General features: G+C 36.4%; 1 protein-coding gene across 2 annotated transcripts in view; it reads left to right on the forward strand.

Moving 5' to 3' along the window:
* DPP4 (dipeptidyl peptidase 4) overlaps window positions 1-15,612 on the forward strand; it is a 102,821-nt gene extending 87,209 nt beyond the window's left edge. For both annotated transcript variants that reach the window (XM_051986262.1, XM_051986261.1), the window contains 4 exons: window positions 560-624; window positions 12,022-12,094; window positions 12,373-12,446; window positions 14,210-15,612. In XM_051986262.1, coding sequence (XP_051842222.1) covers window positions 560-624; window positions 12,022-12,094; window positions 12,373-12,446; window positions 14,210-14,311 — 314 coding nt within the window. In that variant the 3' untranslated portion in view covers window positions 14,312-15,612. The remainder of the gene's footprint in view (window positions 1-559; window positions 625-12,021; window positions 12,095-12,372; window positions 12,447-14,209) is intronic.
* Window positions 15,613-15,865: the final 253 nt, after the last annotated feature.

Raw genomic sequence — 15,865 nt, forward strand, 5'->3', positions numbered from 1 at the left:
AATGACCAACCAGGTCACTGAAAATATGTAGGGTTTTCTGCTTAAGAAAACCTTGCCCATAAAATATCGTTAAAGATATTTCCTTAGTGTTCTTTCAAGTTTCCAATTTTCAAGGCAGTTGAGGTAAATAATATTATCAGTGAAGTATATAAAAAGAATCAGAAGAGAGAAATGGATTGTTAGTAAGAATCCAACTTAATTGCAATAAGGTAAACTCTGCATTTTTTGCAGATGGATTTTTCATTTTGTAGATCTAGTTTGGTCTAGGACCCAATGTACTTAAAACATTTTACTGAGTGTTATACTCCAAATTTTTGCGATAGATTGTAGTATAGATTATAGTCATACACTAAAGGAATATAATGTTATTGGAATACTTTGTTTTCATGTTTCTGATTGTATTATGTGTATTTTTATTTTGGGGGGTATTTTTCATTTTTTTCCCTATTTTTCTTTTAATACTACTATGAGTTAAATGTACAGAAATGTCAATACAATAAGTTTATTAAAAAAAAAAAGCCATCTTGTTTGAATGGAGCCATTTCTTTTGATCACACAGATTCAGTATACACAGAGCGTTACATGGGACTTCCAACTCCAGAAGATAATCTTGACCACTACAAGGTAAGAAACAACAAATTGCAATGATTTCAAATTCCAATAAAATATTCTAGTATGTCTCACAGTATATATTTAGAATTTTTTTCTTCCCAGAAAAAAAAATATTCTTCTTATGTAGACACCACACAGGTGGTTCAAAAACATACTTGGGGTTTTCCCAAGTATAGATTGTACAATTGGAATTTTTATCTTATCCTGAAATCCAACATAGCAAATCTCTGATTCTGTTCTATGGGAATTTCCTTTAGTAAGTGTCAACATTTGAAAGAGCATCATGTAGTTGAGTCAAATATATTCAGTCTATGTCAGGAACTTATGTAATATAATTAGGAGCTGCTATTTAATGTGTTTTCCTGTTTTTATTTTTTAATTTATAATGATACTTTCTGTGCATGCAACAAGCAGAAAGTGAAAAAAATTAAAACTGTTCTTTTCAAATAAAGAATATATTTTAATAATGTAAGAGGAGTAATAACTATTGGGATACTCATTTGGAGCTTTCAAATGTTTTAAAAACATGTACACTATAGATCAGTGTCTGCATTTATTATGTAAATTTTAATTTGTGAAAATAACAAACAGTTCAATATATTCCTTCTGGGGCTAGAAAGCTCTTTAGACCTTTGGCTATTTGTAGAACTTTTCATGAGTCTATCATCCTTATTAAGCTGACTACTAAGTAGATTGCAAGGCATTAACTTTTTTTACTTGTGACCAAATGTGCACTATTTTGTCGCAGTGGAATATAGGTGAAATACCATTCTGTCTTCCTATCTAGCCTCTGTCATTTATTCTCTGTATTACTTGGGGCAAGTCACTTCATTTCTGGAAGGTTTCAGTTGCCTGATCTGACTATTAAAAGAGGGTGTTAGACTAGTTATCTTCTGAGTGAGGTCCCTTTCATCTCTAAATTTTAGAATCCAATCATTACATTTACAGAGAAGCTAGCTGTACAGCAGTATTTTCTTTTTCTTGCACAACAATTTAACTAAGAAAGACTGAGATGGACAGTGCCCATGAAAACGTATTAAACAGCCCCTGAATTGAACATGTTGAGCTTAGTGGCATCAAACAGGCTGGCAGCCTGATGGTAGAGAACCAACTGGCAGGTTGTTTCGCAGATGGACTGTAGAGTTCAAAGTATGGTTGGGGCACATCTACTATCAGTATGTCCATCCTAGTGTAGATACCAATCCTAAGCAGTAGGATTCCCTTTCTGTTTACAATAATTTATTTGAAATGCAAATCTGGACACAGATCAAACTATTTGGAAAGAGAGAAGTGCAAACTTTAATGTCTTCAAGACATCCCCTACTTCCCTCCCCCCCTTTCCTCTTTTCATTAGTAAACTGCAAGTAAGTCATCTTTGAATTGATCATGTCCAGGAGACTCAAATTTCTTCTCAGGAGCAAGAAAAAGCTCTAGCAACATTAATTTGTTGTCATTATTTTGCTTTTCTATATAATAAGAAACCTTGTGCATGAACTTCCAAAGATAGGTTACAGTTATATAATTAATACATGGATCTTGAGCAGTATTTATTATCTTGTATAAACATCTTTCTTATTGCTATGACCTTGGGAACCATGTGACCAAAGCTCAGGCTAAAACCCAAGGAAAACCATTTCACTTTGTGAGGTGAGTGCTCTAATCTGAATTCTTTTTATTTGCATTTGCTTGTGCTGCCAAGGCTTGTTTTGCAAACTCTGCTCTTTGACCAAGTCATGGCACTGTGGTCCAGAGGAGTGAGTACTGGCTGTGGAGCCAGAGATTTGGGTTGAATCTTGGCCTTGTTATTTACTGCTTAGATCACTAAACAGTTCCTTACCTCAGGTTTTTCATCTGAGAAATGATGGGCTTGGACTTATTGGCCTCTAAGAACCATTTTAGGTAATCTATGTGGCTATATGTAATAATTCATAAAATGACTGACATGTAAAAGGACAATGATTATACAAATTAATAACTAATCCTATTGTGAAATTAGAATTATCTTACTCATCCTCTGTCCTTGCCTAAAATACTCAGTTTGAAAACATCTATTTTGGACTTACTACTGCTGATTCTTTTGCAAACATCAAATTACAGTTTAAGTAAACTATTGGGTATGTAAAAATTACAGATTTCAGATACATGTATTGGCCACAGAATTACCAGTGTCTACAGCAGATATTTAGAAAATGGTGATATATGAAAAAGGTTCTGACCACATGCTCCTTGGTATGCATCCTTTAACTTATATCTGCAGGTATCTGAAAGGCTAGCTGGCTTTATTTAGTGCCTGTGTTCTGCATGCTGCCTAACAGGATACTTCTGTCCCCCAGGATTCTGCTGTCTTAGTGGTTAGTTTTCCAACAGTCATTTTTTTTTTTTAAATCTTTCTCCTTTTTCATGTCTTTCCTATAGGCTCTACTTGGGCAGTGACACTTTTCATCTTTCTCTCTTAAACCCCTATTCCCCACCCCCTGCGTTAGCTGCGTTAGGTAGCAATGTAAATAGGAGTCACTCTCATGCTGCCAATGGTAACATGAGCACACTGGGTGCACAAAGTCATTCTCTCACTTCACTGCGCAGATGGCACCAGAGGACTGTTTAATCCTTTCACGCCAGGAGTCGGGTTTTCTTGGCACAACATCCATTGCTGGCAACGGACACATTAAAACTGCCAGTACCAGGGAGCTAAAGGTTCCCAATGTGTTACTCAGAAGATTTATTTGGGAGGTGGGAGGGTGGTAGTTAGGTGGGCAGGGGAAAGTAATGCAAATATATTGATTGAATTATTGTTTTCACAATGGTAAGTTGCTTCCTCTGTGTGAGGAAAAATTGAACCTAGATATCTATTTTTGGTGCACAGCAGGCATCAGAATAAAGCTGCCCTCCTTTGTTTTTAAAAATGAATCTGATTTTGTCTCTGGCAGAGATATATTGGGGGAGCTACTTCTTCCAATGTCCCCAGCTGCCCCTTTGGACCCTTTTAGCTCTGCACATACTCCTCTCTCTCTCTCTCTCTCTCTCTCTCTCTCTCTCTCTCTCTCTCTCTCTTTTCCCCCCTTCTTTTGGCTTTTCCTCTGTCTGAATTCTCTCTTCTCCCTATCTCTTCTTTTCTTCTTCTTATGTCTACTTCTTTGGAAATACAAAAAATTAGGGAGGGAGCTGTAGCTGAGGGGGCCATGGAAAAAGCCTTGAAAACAACACAGTATCCCATTCTTTGAACTCAATCTGCCAATCAAATTTCATTGAGCACTGACAGGTTATATAGTCTTGGATGGTATAAAGTTGAGTAACCTTTCATGAATTTGCAATTATCCAGATAATTCTACATTATTGTTTTTACTCTGGAGGTTCCCCACATATGATGGATGGCCATTGCATCTAGATGGATAGAGCCGAGAAGGGATGAATGTTATATTTAGCTAGACATGATGAGCCGATGAAAAACAGTCTCCATAAGGTCATTCATAATCGAAATCTGGAAGCCTTTGGAGGAAGCCCAAATTACCAGGAAAACTAAATATTTTGAAATAAGAGTTCCACTTAACATTTCAGAATGGGAACTGGAAGGACATTAAACATTCTCCCTATCAGTTATTTAAATGGAACCAAGTTACATATGGTGAGAGGTAAAAATAAGGAAAGGCAAACAACAGTTCTCTGAATGGCTTTGATGGTACTAGCATACTTGATATCAAATAGAATCACCATCAGTGGACACCTGGGACTCAGATGAGTGTTATGTGCAGCCATACTAGTGCTTCTCTTCAGGGTGCTGACCACATATGATGAATGACTGACATCAGAAAAGATGAATAACTTTTATTGGCTAGTTGTGTTGAGGGTGACTACAATCAGGACAGAGATGTTATGTCATCACTAATGGAAGGTAGAGAAGCAACAATGGAATAGAATAGATGTACAACATTCAGCAATGGTTTGCTTAGTCTAAGCAAAGCAATCATGCAGCCAGTGAGATGCTCATAAGAATATTAGGCTCTAAAACTAGCAGGTATGGTTTAAACTGAAGGGATCCAATGATTAAACATCTAGTGATTGTTCTTTGATTTGTCTTTCCTACACCTGTGCACAAAAAGTAACACTGTCTTTAGGGCTGTGATATTCATACATTCATTCAAGTTATTACTGAGTGCCTAAGTTGGGGAGAGGGGATAAAAATAAGTATATGGCAGGATCTTTATCTACAAGTTACTTAAAATTTTGTTGAAGAGATAAACATAAACCTATAAAAACTATTAAATAGTAAAACAATGAATAATAGACTATAAGCTCTATGAGGACAGAAATGATGTCTGATTAAAACTTTCTATTTCTCTAGTACCTAGAATGGTTTTTCACACTCAGTGGATGCTTATTAAATATTGAATGATGAAAATGCCACACTGAACATCATTTTGTCAAAGTGTGTGTGCAGATAATAAACATTACAGCCAGTCAGGAAAGAGAAGAAATAACTGGAGTGATCAGAGAAGTCTTCATGGAAGGAGTGGGACTTAAGTTTGGTTTGACACTATTTGGCCAGATGGAAACACGCAATAGAATATTCCAAGTTGTAGGGATAAAAGAAAGATGAGTACCAGATAATGTTAAGTTTGGGGTTGGATAGTAAGTTGGCCCAATGTATGGTAGGATCATTCAAAAGGATTGTAAAGGAGGAAGGAGCAGAGAATGGACCAAAAAAATGGGGCAAGATTCAAGCTGGAACCCACACAAAACAAGGAACTTAGGTCTTAAAGCCAACTGAAATAGAGTGCAGGGCTCATCCCTTGAGCCAAGATAAAAGGGCAGCCTGGAACACAAAGAAGGGACTGATTTAACTTGTAGAGGAGATTTATTTTGCATTTTGCTCAGAATTTGATAGGCTTTTGGCAAGTGTTTGAAACAGTCATAGATTTGGCAATCTTCTGCTAGCAGATTTGAAATGTTCAATCCTTAAGAACTGCTGCATCGTTAGGTTATGCAAAACAGGGTGCAATTTTGTAAATATGCCATCTTGTACTGATTTGACATTTGTTCTATTATCCCAGAATATGCCAAAGGGAGAGAGACCTTCAGATTTAAGCCAAGCCTCAACTTGTTTGTTGAGTGCTGATAAAATGTTGACTGCTGTGTGATCTTTAAAGAAGCCAGTTATACTCGGCAAGGCCTAAGGTTGAGTCTCCTCTGACTGGTTGTGAAAGGTAATCATTCAGCCACATTCCTTGAGGTGCAGTTGTTTTATTTATGTAAACAATCAGGGCAAGGGATGTGCTGGGGTAAATTCAGTTATTCTTAAATATTCTCTGTTGCTTTTAGTGTGGTATCAGATGTGCTTGTAAAAAAAGGAAAAAAATAGAAAAGAAAGTTGAGGCCAGTGTACCCATTTCTTACAGTGAACTTTGGATTGCTTCTTCCTAAGATATGTTGGGCCCCCTTAGAGGGCATTGCAAGGGACCTCAAGCTGATAATGCATTGAAATACTGGGCAGCTTAGTGGGTTCATTGGCAATTCTCTCTTATGTGTGGTATAGATGATAACATTATTCAGGTTTTTGTAACAAGAATAATGTGTCCAGAGTGGTCCACTTGTACTGACTGCAGGGGGTATAAAGGGCATCTCTTTTTACTGCTCCTTTCATTTTTACTGATTCCTTACATTTTAATAATACAAAGGTTCATTTGTTGGAACATAGCTTATGAACCAGCATGATCAAATAAGCAGCCACAGATGGTTCTTCTCAGTGCTTGTATGAAAAGTTCCACATAGTGAATGCTGTTGAATTGGTATTGCCACTGGACCAGTCCTTTCCATTTCTCTTTGCCAGGCTGTTGCTGGCACCGATACTCTCCGGAAGTTTCTATCCTCAGGATTATGCCAACTGTACTGCCATCCATATCCTTACCCACTTATTACTTAGTGCTTATTTCATTGATGCCTTTATATTTATTCGTTAGAAATGACCTAGGCCCTAAATAGAAACACTGACTTCATTTCTGGATGCAGCTTAATTAGAAGTTTTGAGATGTGGAAAAAGTTCTGGTTTGGAGTCTAAAGAACCTGGTTTCAGCTTTGCTACTTTCTGCCTTTGTGAACTTGGACAAGTCATTTCCTTTACTTCCTCATCTGTAAAATGAGAAGTTTGGGCTAGGTAATTTCTGATATCCTTTCTAGTTCTAAATCTATAATCTTGTGACAGGCAAATATAAATAATACTCTGGTTACTCGTGAAAATAACCAGCTGGTTTTTTTTGTGATCTGAAGCTATATTAAATACACTTTTTTTTTCTTCAAATCCTTTTCACCTGTAAATGCCATTGGTTTTTGTGCTCTGCTTTTAAGAACACTAATAAGCAATGAGACTTAAGCTTGATGCCAGTATTCCTACTCTCAGATCGAATGGCTCTGCAGATCTCTTGTTGGAGACATAGCCCTGTCACTGCAGAGGCTGAGAAACCCATATTTACTTGCACAGATGCATCAGGGCCATGAGACTGGAGATTTTGTTTTCCTTTGCAAACTTGAAGGGAGGGGCCTTTGTCTCATTCTCACCTTGCATTTCCTTATCCTGGAGGGTTTTCTGCCCAAGGATCTTCTCTATCACTGCCCTTATGAATGAACTGATGGCAGCCTATATTTTTAGAGGAAGTTTTCTCTCATCCTAATATTGAAGGTTTTTGTTTTCCTCTTCTCCTGCTGTATTAGAGTATTTGTCTTTCTTTCTTTGTGGTGTAATATTGTTAATGTAAAACAATTTGCGTCGTGACACTTTTATCACAGTTTTCCTCTTTTTCTCAGTATGTTGCATTTCTCACCATGTCTAGTTCATCACAGCTACAGTGTGTACATCACAACATTTATCTTAGGCTCAGGGTTTTACTTGTTTATAAAAATTGTCTTCTTTCAGCCTGCATTCACTCTATTTAAGAAAAAAAAATATACATATAACAACCACCAGAAATTGTTTTGTTCCAAACTCCAGTAGTTATCACATTCCATGTTAGCTGTCCTGTATATTTCTGTGTCTCTTAACTAGTATGTTTGGAGCTTGCTGGGATATTTTCCGGTGTTGTTGCTCTTGGAGTTTGCAAGAATAGGCTTTGCTTCCTCAGTATTTGAGACAAGGGAGTAAAATGAAACTTTATTAGGTGACAGTCCACATGGCTGGAATTCTTTTCTTGTACATAGGCAGAGGTGAAGATGGGATTGAGTTTGTGAGGGGTTCAAGCAGTCTGTTCCCACTAGGAAAAACAGATATGAAAAGATTTCATTCAGGGGAGTAAAAACTAGAAATAAAACGCAAAAAGCTGTTTTTAAGGGCATGGGGTTTTTAAGCTTGGTTAGCAGAATGGATGGATTAGTTATGCCTCCTGGAAAAGATTTCATTTCTCAGAGTCTCATGCGTCAGCCCTCTTGAAAACAAAAATACATAGTTTTGGATGGAATATAATTAAGATATTAAGATATCATGTAAGACTCAATTGTAATAATTCCAGTTTGTGATTGTTACTGCAAGGAAAGTCTTTGGGGAAAAACACACTTTCTGTTCACCCAGAAGCTTTATCAACAACTTGGTGAGCTTCAGGCAGTAGAGAGAAATGAGATCATGCCTAATTATGTTGCTGACTGTTGAACAAGGCATATTGTTTTCACTTTAGTCTAAATATTTTGGGGGCGGGGAACACCCATAGTCATTGAAATTGAATTCTGGCCAAAAGCTTAGAGCAATTCAGTTTTGAGCAACTCACCTATGAATGGATCATACAGAAAATGTGAAGACCTCACATTTTGAGAAACCCTAGACTAAAGAATGCTGTAGACTTATAGATTAATATTGTTTTGAGGACATATTAATTCTGAGCATTTATTTAAACCCTTTCATTTTGTAATTAATAAAATTAAGTTTCAGAGAACTAAAGTGATTTATTCAAACTTCAAATATAGTGTTAGGATTGGAATCCAGATCTCTTAGCTCCAAGCCCATATGCCTCTGTATTTTTCTAATGACAGTGGGGCAGTTGCAGGGGTTGGTTGCACTTTCGCAAACTGAGGAAGCAGAATGTGATGGCACCATTTCATGCACAGAATTTGTAGATCCATTGATGGAAAGAGGATTCAGTTGAGAACTGTTGAGCACATAAAGATGGCAACACTCCATAACAGCAGTAGTGGTCTTTTACTTCAGAGTTAGACTTTAGAGGTTATCTAGGTCAATCAATATCTCTATGAGTTCCAGTCTCATCTATAACATGAAATATTTCCCAGATTTTTATTAATGTGTTGCCTTTGACCAGTTCTCAAGGACCAGATTCCTAAGTTAGAGGAGAAGAAAGGGCTACTTTGAAATACATGGTTGAACCAGGAGACAGATACCAGAAAAAAATTGTGCTATACTGCCAGTAATTTCTTTGAGCAAGCTGACAAAGAGTACAATGATCTTAGGACCCAGCACAGTGCTATGCACACAGCAGATAGACAGCAAGTATACAGAAACTTGGATTTGCTCTCAGAAAGTCTGAGCCACTGACTTTTGCCACATGTTATGCATTGGATTTGGGGCCATTTCAAAATTCTCTTTAATCGTTTTTTCCCCTTCCACTTTTAAGTTTTTCATTTGCAAAATGAGAGATGAGCTAAATTAAGGGAATCCCAAGTGGTTTATGGATAGATCTCAGATGATCTTTGAATGTGATTGAGAAAAAAAAAATCCATCTTTATTTTCATTAACCTCTAATTGAAATTTAATATTTCCTTCACTTAAAAATTTAAGAAAAAATAAATCATACACACATACACACCCAGATATATATATATACACAAAAGCCTACATATATACATAGTTATTGTTATTCAGTTGTAGTTGTATCTGACTCGATGTGAACCCATTTGGGGTTTTCTTGGCAAAAATAGTAGGGTGCTTTGCCATTTCCTTCTCTAGTTCATTTTACAAATGAGGAACTGAGGCAAAGAGTTAAGTGACTTGCTTGGAATGGGTGGGGTATCACACAGCTAATAAGTGTCTGAGGCCAGATTTGAACTTAGGAAGATGAGTTTTCCACTAGCTGTACATGCACGCACACACACATATACTTGAGTGTGTATATGTCAATTCATAATATGAAAATGGTGTCATAGGCTTCTTTAGACTGCCAAAGACATCCACAAGACTTTAAAAAAAGGGAAGGAGGGTAAGGTCCCTAGATATTGGATCTTCAAAATTTCTTTGATTCTTTTTTGAATCCTATGAACTTATAAACAAAGCTGATCAGAAAGGCTCCATTGCCAATATACTTTTGTTGTTTGTTGAAATTCCCCAGGAATTCATATAGATGCTTATTTCCCACTCTCTCTTTGCTTCAGAATCTTCTATTATATATAACTCAAAGTCCAAACTCATGTTTGTCTCCAAAGGGGATAAGCCAGATACTAAACTTCAGAAAGATGATTTGACTAACCACCTTATTGCACCCACTTGCTATCAAAGCTTCACAAAAATAAAAAATGAAGAAGTGCTTTTTTTTTTTTTTTTGAGTCCCAGGAATTTTTTTTTTAAAGAGATCATGAATAAGTATATTATAATTTATATTAGAAGCATTTGTATAGTGAGATGTGTTTATGTTGTAATCATTACTATGTTTACAACTCTGGACAATATCTGAAATCCTGGGCCAATCACATAACCTTTAAATTCCTCAGAAAAATTGCTAAAACTTTAGATTGCAGAGTAGGGAGCAGTTTTTATAGATAGAGGAAGTTTTTCACTAAGAATTTCCTCTATCAATGAAATCCCAAGTCAAGTTAAAAAATGAAATCACTAGTATAATAAGAGATCATCTGTTGGTCGCTAGAAAGTACCCAATTTTGAAAACTCTTGTATTTAATAACCAGATAGAATCCTAGAATATTGAAACTAGGAAGAGCCTTAGAGATTGGATTCTTAACATGGGATATATAGACTCCATGGTTAGATTTCAAGGACAGATAAATTTGGATTAAAAAAAAAACTTTGACAAACTAAGACCTGAAATTTAGTATTTTTCAATTATTTAAAATGTTATTTCTAGAAGAATTCTGCAGGTTCCACTGGGCTGCTAAGGAGGTCCATAGCATACAAAAGATTAAGAATCCCTGATACAATGTGATCCTCTCATTTTATTGATGAGGATGCAGAAATTAATAACAGTTCAGTGACTTATCAAAAGTCATGCCTTAGTAGGGGAAAGGTGGAATTAGAATCCAGATCTTTGGACTGAAAATTCAGTGATCTTTCTACCAGTTTGCTTGCTGAAACTTACTTTTTTCAAAGAGCTTGAACTGGTGGTGACTATAAAGCCCAATCTTCCTATATTCTCATCAGAGATGTCCCTTATCTAGTAAAATGTGGAATTAGCTCAGCTTAGATTTTCCAATGCTACTAATTTCTGGTCAGTCATTTCTCAGTTTGGTTCATAACCTTGCCTTCATATAAAATATAAGGATCTCTTGATTGAGATTTTGGGAAGCCAGGTTCTTGCCTCCTCACCTTCTGATAGGGAGCAGAACTGGAATCTGGACCAAAAGACTCATGTCATTCCTTTCCAGAGATGTCTCTGCTCTTCTAGATCGCTAACTTTGCAACTTAAACAAGAATTCTGTGAACTTGAGTCTCCTCCAGTAAACTAGTTCTTTATTTTCATAGTGCTTCTTTGGCAACAAAAAACTATCATGATCTTCTTTTTCCACTACCCAGGAAATCAGTCTGTACTGTCCCACTGTTCAACTTGAGGCCATACATGGCCTTTTCTGCCCAGTATCTCATTTTACTTTTCATCCATTGTATTTCCCCAGGTTTTAAACATCTGTTCTTAAAACATATAATATTTGCTTTTCATTCAGAATATAGCAATATGGACCAAAGTTCACATGGCATATTGCAGAGTATGTTTAGTTGCAGAAAATGCTATGTACAGGCTCTTTGAAATGTAGCATGTATGGTACCATGTGATGCCCGGTTGCCATGGTGATACACTTTTTGGCTGAACAGCAGCAGAAGCCCATGGAACATACATTGCTAATATGTTCCTATGCCCCGTGCTAACGCACAGCACCCGGCTGAACCTGGAGTGATGATTCAAGTGGCTTTTCCTGAAGCCTTGCCTCTCCATGACAGGTGCCCACTTCCAGAATGTGCAGGGGAGAAACAGCCGCTTCATCTACTTCAAATCCCATGTTTCCCAGGCGGAGGAGGGCATCCTGTGCATTATGCCTTGCATCTAGACAGCATTTGCTTGAATAGCGGCTTGCTATATTTTGTATCAAAGGGGGCCCCAGCTGAAAACATTTTATTTTGTAAACTGAAGTGAAAAATCAGTTTATGGCAGATCCTTTTTTGAATAATGACATTCTTTTTTTTTTTTTTCTCCCCAATTCCAGAATTCAACAGTCATGAGCAGAGCTGAAAATTTTAAACAAGTTGAGTACCTCCTTATTCATGGAACAGCAGATGGTGAGTTTCAGTTAATTAGACTTTTTAGTATCACAGACAGGTTTGCAATTTCACTACTGACAAAACAAATGCATGAGGGGGCAAGACTGTTACATTTACTTCAATAAAACAGTGTTGCTTTCCACAACTCACTTGTCTTCTGGTAACTGTTATTGTTGAGTCCTAGAACTTCAGACAGTCCTTTTATTCTTTGACTTGTTTTCCTATCTTTCAGTTTCAAAGAACTGGACAAGAAAGAGCACTCATGACTTGGTTTTTCTTTTATCTCTCCCCACCAGATAATGTTCATTTTCAGCAGTCAGCCCAGATCTCCAAAGCTCTCGTAGAGGCCGGTGTGGATTTCCAGGCAATGGTACGGTTCAAGCTTTTGGGAGGGAGGCAGCATGATTCCACTTTTCAAGAAGTATCAGGATTTTTAGAAATGCTTGTTACTGGGGGAAGCCCAGAGATGGGAAAGAGACATAACTATTGTCATTTTTATTAAGGAGGAAACTGAGATAGAAGGTAGAGGTCCTTAAGGCATCTACCAAGTGAAAATGCCTGAAGTAAAATGTTAAAACAACTAAAAACAAAACCCAAACAAACAAACAAGCAAAAAAACCAATCCCTCAAACTGGAAGATGGATTATAAACATGCCACAACTCTTATGTCCAGAATGCCAAATTTCTGGGTTTCTGTTTATCTTTACTATCTCCCCTGATTTCAGTTGAAAATCTAATCACTTATCTGGTAAATGTGTGGCAGCTTCATTCTAAAGTGAGACCAGCAGTAATAACAGATCAAGATATGAAAATCCATTTCTGTTCAGTATAGATGACTAGCAGTTATCACAGCAGTAGGATATTAATAATCACCACTTTTCAGTTTTGTGAAATTGCCATGTTATCTTTTGTTGAACAACAACAGGCAATAAGCAATTAGACTTGTTTTGTAAAGTCGGAAACGGCTTGAGCCTTTGTTGCCTATACAGAAAGATGTTTCTGTGTATTAAGTCAAACTCATTTGCTGTACTAGGGCTTTCCAGATTTTAAAAAAAGATATACATAGATCTCTATGTCACTCTATATATTTATTTTAAAATGCAGCTCTCCTGTATGTTTTAGCCAGAAAAGCCTGTCTTTTCCCACCCCATACTAACATATTTGCTTTAGTCGGCACTCCGCTCCAATGTTACACATTCTATACGAGGGGAACAGTCATTTAGATACTAGGCAGAAATCCTCAAGAAGAGATAGCAGTTCCTTGGGTGGTGGTCTGTGGAGGAGTCAGAGTATGTTGCTTTTATTAGAAAAAAATTTTAATAACCAATATAAGCTGGTCCAGTCAAATCTTTTTTTTTTTTTAAATTGCTTCCTTTAGATAAATAAGTATAACCCAACAATGAATTGTGTCTTGGATTTAACTAAGCAATGCTACTTATTAGTAGTTCAATATAAGGGATTTCTATTCTGGGTGTAAAGCTGTGTCTACACAATGTCAAACACCTAAATGGGATATAGTGAAAAAAAAAATCTGTCAAAACCCCAGATTCTAAATACTATATCTGACTAGTTAATTGACTTCTTGTGGGTAAAGCCTTAGAATTTTTTTCCCCTCTTTCCCCCTTAGACATTTGATGGTGTCAAATGGGAGGGGGGGGGAAGAGTAAAATCACTGTTAACACTTTTTCTTAACACTAATATTTTTTACCTGACAGACAACAAAGAAAGAATGATGTTTACAGCAATTCACAAAACTGAAGGGACAAATTGGCACCAGTCATTTCCCACAGGGAGCTGTACTTTAGAATTGACTTTGAGTCAAAAGAGAAAATCAATTTGTCTATTTTATTTCATTGTTGCATATCCTTAAAAGTCACATAGTGAAATTCACAAGAAGGGCTCTTAGGACCTCTGGGATATAAGTATTGGATTTTTGTAGACCTGCAATGACATTTGCAAGAAAAAGTCTTTGGGGATGGGGTGGGTGATAGCCCTTCTAGTCACTCTAAGAGTTATGAATGATAGAAATCAAAAGGATTAATATGCCCAGTTTTGGTTTTATTTTTTGATGAGCTAAGTTACCTCATTTGTATAATGATTACTAATGATGCCTTTTCTCCCCTTTCTCTTTAGTGGTACACAGATGAAAATCACAGCATTGGGACCAGCTTAGCACACCAACATATATATACTCACATGAGCCACTTCCTAAAACAGTGCTTTTCTCTCCCTTAGCACCCAAGTGTCTCACTCTGTATTTCTTTTTTAGCTTATTAAATAGCTATTTTTTTTCTCATTACCCAAAACTGCACTGTGTCAGTATAACTATCTTGGGGAAAATAAACTCAAATCAAGAAATGTAAGGGTATTTTTGTTCCTGAATTCCATACATACAACATGAAGTCAACATTTAAGTGGAATTCTTTCTTGCCAACATACTATATTGCACTGCAGCATTTTGGATATATTCAGTGGGATTTTGTTTAGCATCCAGATCATTTACATGTCATCTGCTAAAACAAAAAAGAAATGAATTGTTCATGTGCTACGTTTCCACAGGATCATTGGCCTGTTCCCCTGTCCCCAACTGGCCTTCTGCAAAGATTGTGAACCTTCATTAAAAGCATGGAAAATTGAATCAGATGAAGTAGGAAAAAGAGGGATTCTGTAGGGGAGCTTTACCTAAATATTCAGTCCCAATATCTTTTACCTTGTATTTACTACTAATTATAGCTGTACAGCAAAGACTGGCCTGGTATATGTTGCACAGCTTTTCTCAGAAACGAAAGTAGATTTTCAAAGGTTTTTCCTGAGTTAAACCACAATTATTACATGGAATTCTAAATAATTGGAGGACTCAGAATAATTGTCAGTAATGAGGACCACTCTTCCATGATATCTTGGTTACAGGTGCTATGAAAACAAATAGTACTGTGAAAAAAAGTTGTTCTTCTCTACCACTTTTTTAATGTGTTAAAAAAAAAAACCCAACAACAAAACCCAACTGCAACCTACAAGTAATGTTTCATAAATGAAAGGCCTTTCTCAAACATGAGACACAGCTTGGAAGTTGGATGGAAGCCCATCAACTTGCCCATTTAAAAAATGAAACCTAATTGTGTTGCAAATCCTAACTTGAAGAAAGTATTTGCATCAATTTGAATTTTTCTTCAGTTTCCTTGATGTTCTTAATTAAGGAGCAATTTAGCCATCTTAGATTCCCTTTGAGCAATATAAAATAGCTAGAATGTTGTGCATTACTGTATGTTCATTAGAGTATAAAAATTTCCCTCATCATTTAATAAGTGTGTTTCTGGCATTTCAAAGGTAATGAGTATGTATCCCTAATCAGATTTAAATCATATTGGCTTGTGGCCACTTTTACTCTGGAAGGCTCTGATTGTTTTTTTTATTTTTTTATTTTTTAACATTTTCCAGATTATCTGTTAAATAAAAGGAACGATTTGCGCTGTTGTTGTTTTTTAAATACAAAGCACAAAATTTGTGATGTAATAAAGAAGTTTGTGGTGTCAGTAGTCCTGTTTTCATTGCATACTCCTTCCTATCTGCTGCCTGTACACTTATAACATACGCTCTCTTAAGAGAAATCACTTTTTTTTTTAAAGAGTTGTTATCATGCTGCCTCTCTAATCTTTTCCCAAGAAAATTGGATTTTGTAATGTAGTTATGAGCCTTAGATATTAAGATATTATAGGACAAAACTGTTAAGCTTAATAGTTATGATATAGTCGGAATCACAGAACTAGCTTGGAATAAATTTTTGGTTGA

This window comes from Antechinus flavipes, chromosome 3 (genome assembly GCF_016432865.1).
Source record: "Antechinus flavipes isolate AdamAnt ecotype Samford, QLD, Australia chromosome 3, AdamAnt_v2, whole genome shotgun sequence".
Taxonomy (NCBI): domain Eukaryota; kingdom Metazoa; phylum Chordata; class Mammalia; order Dasyuromorphia; family Dasyuridae; genus Antechinus; species Antechinus flavipes.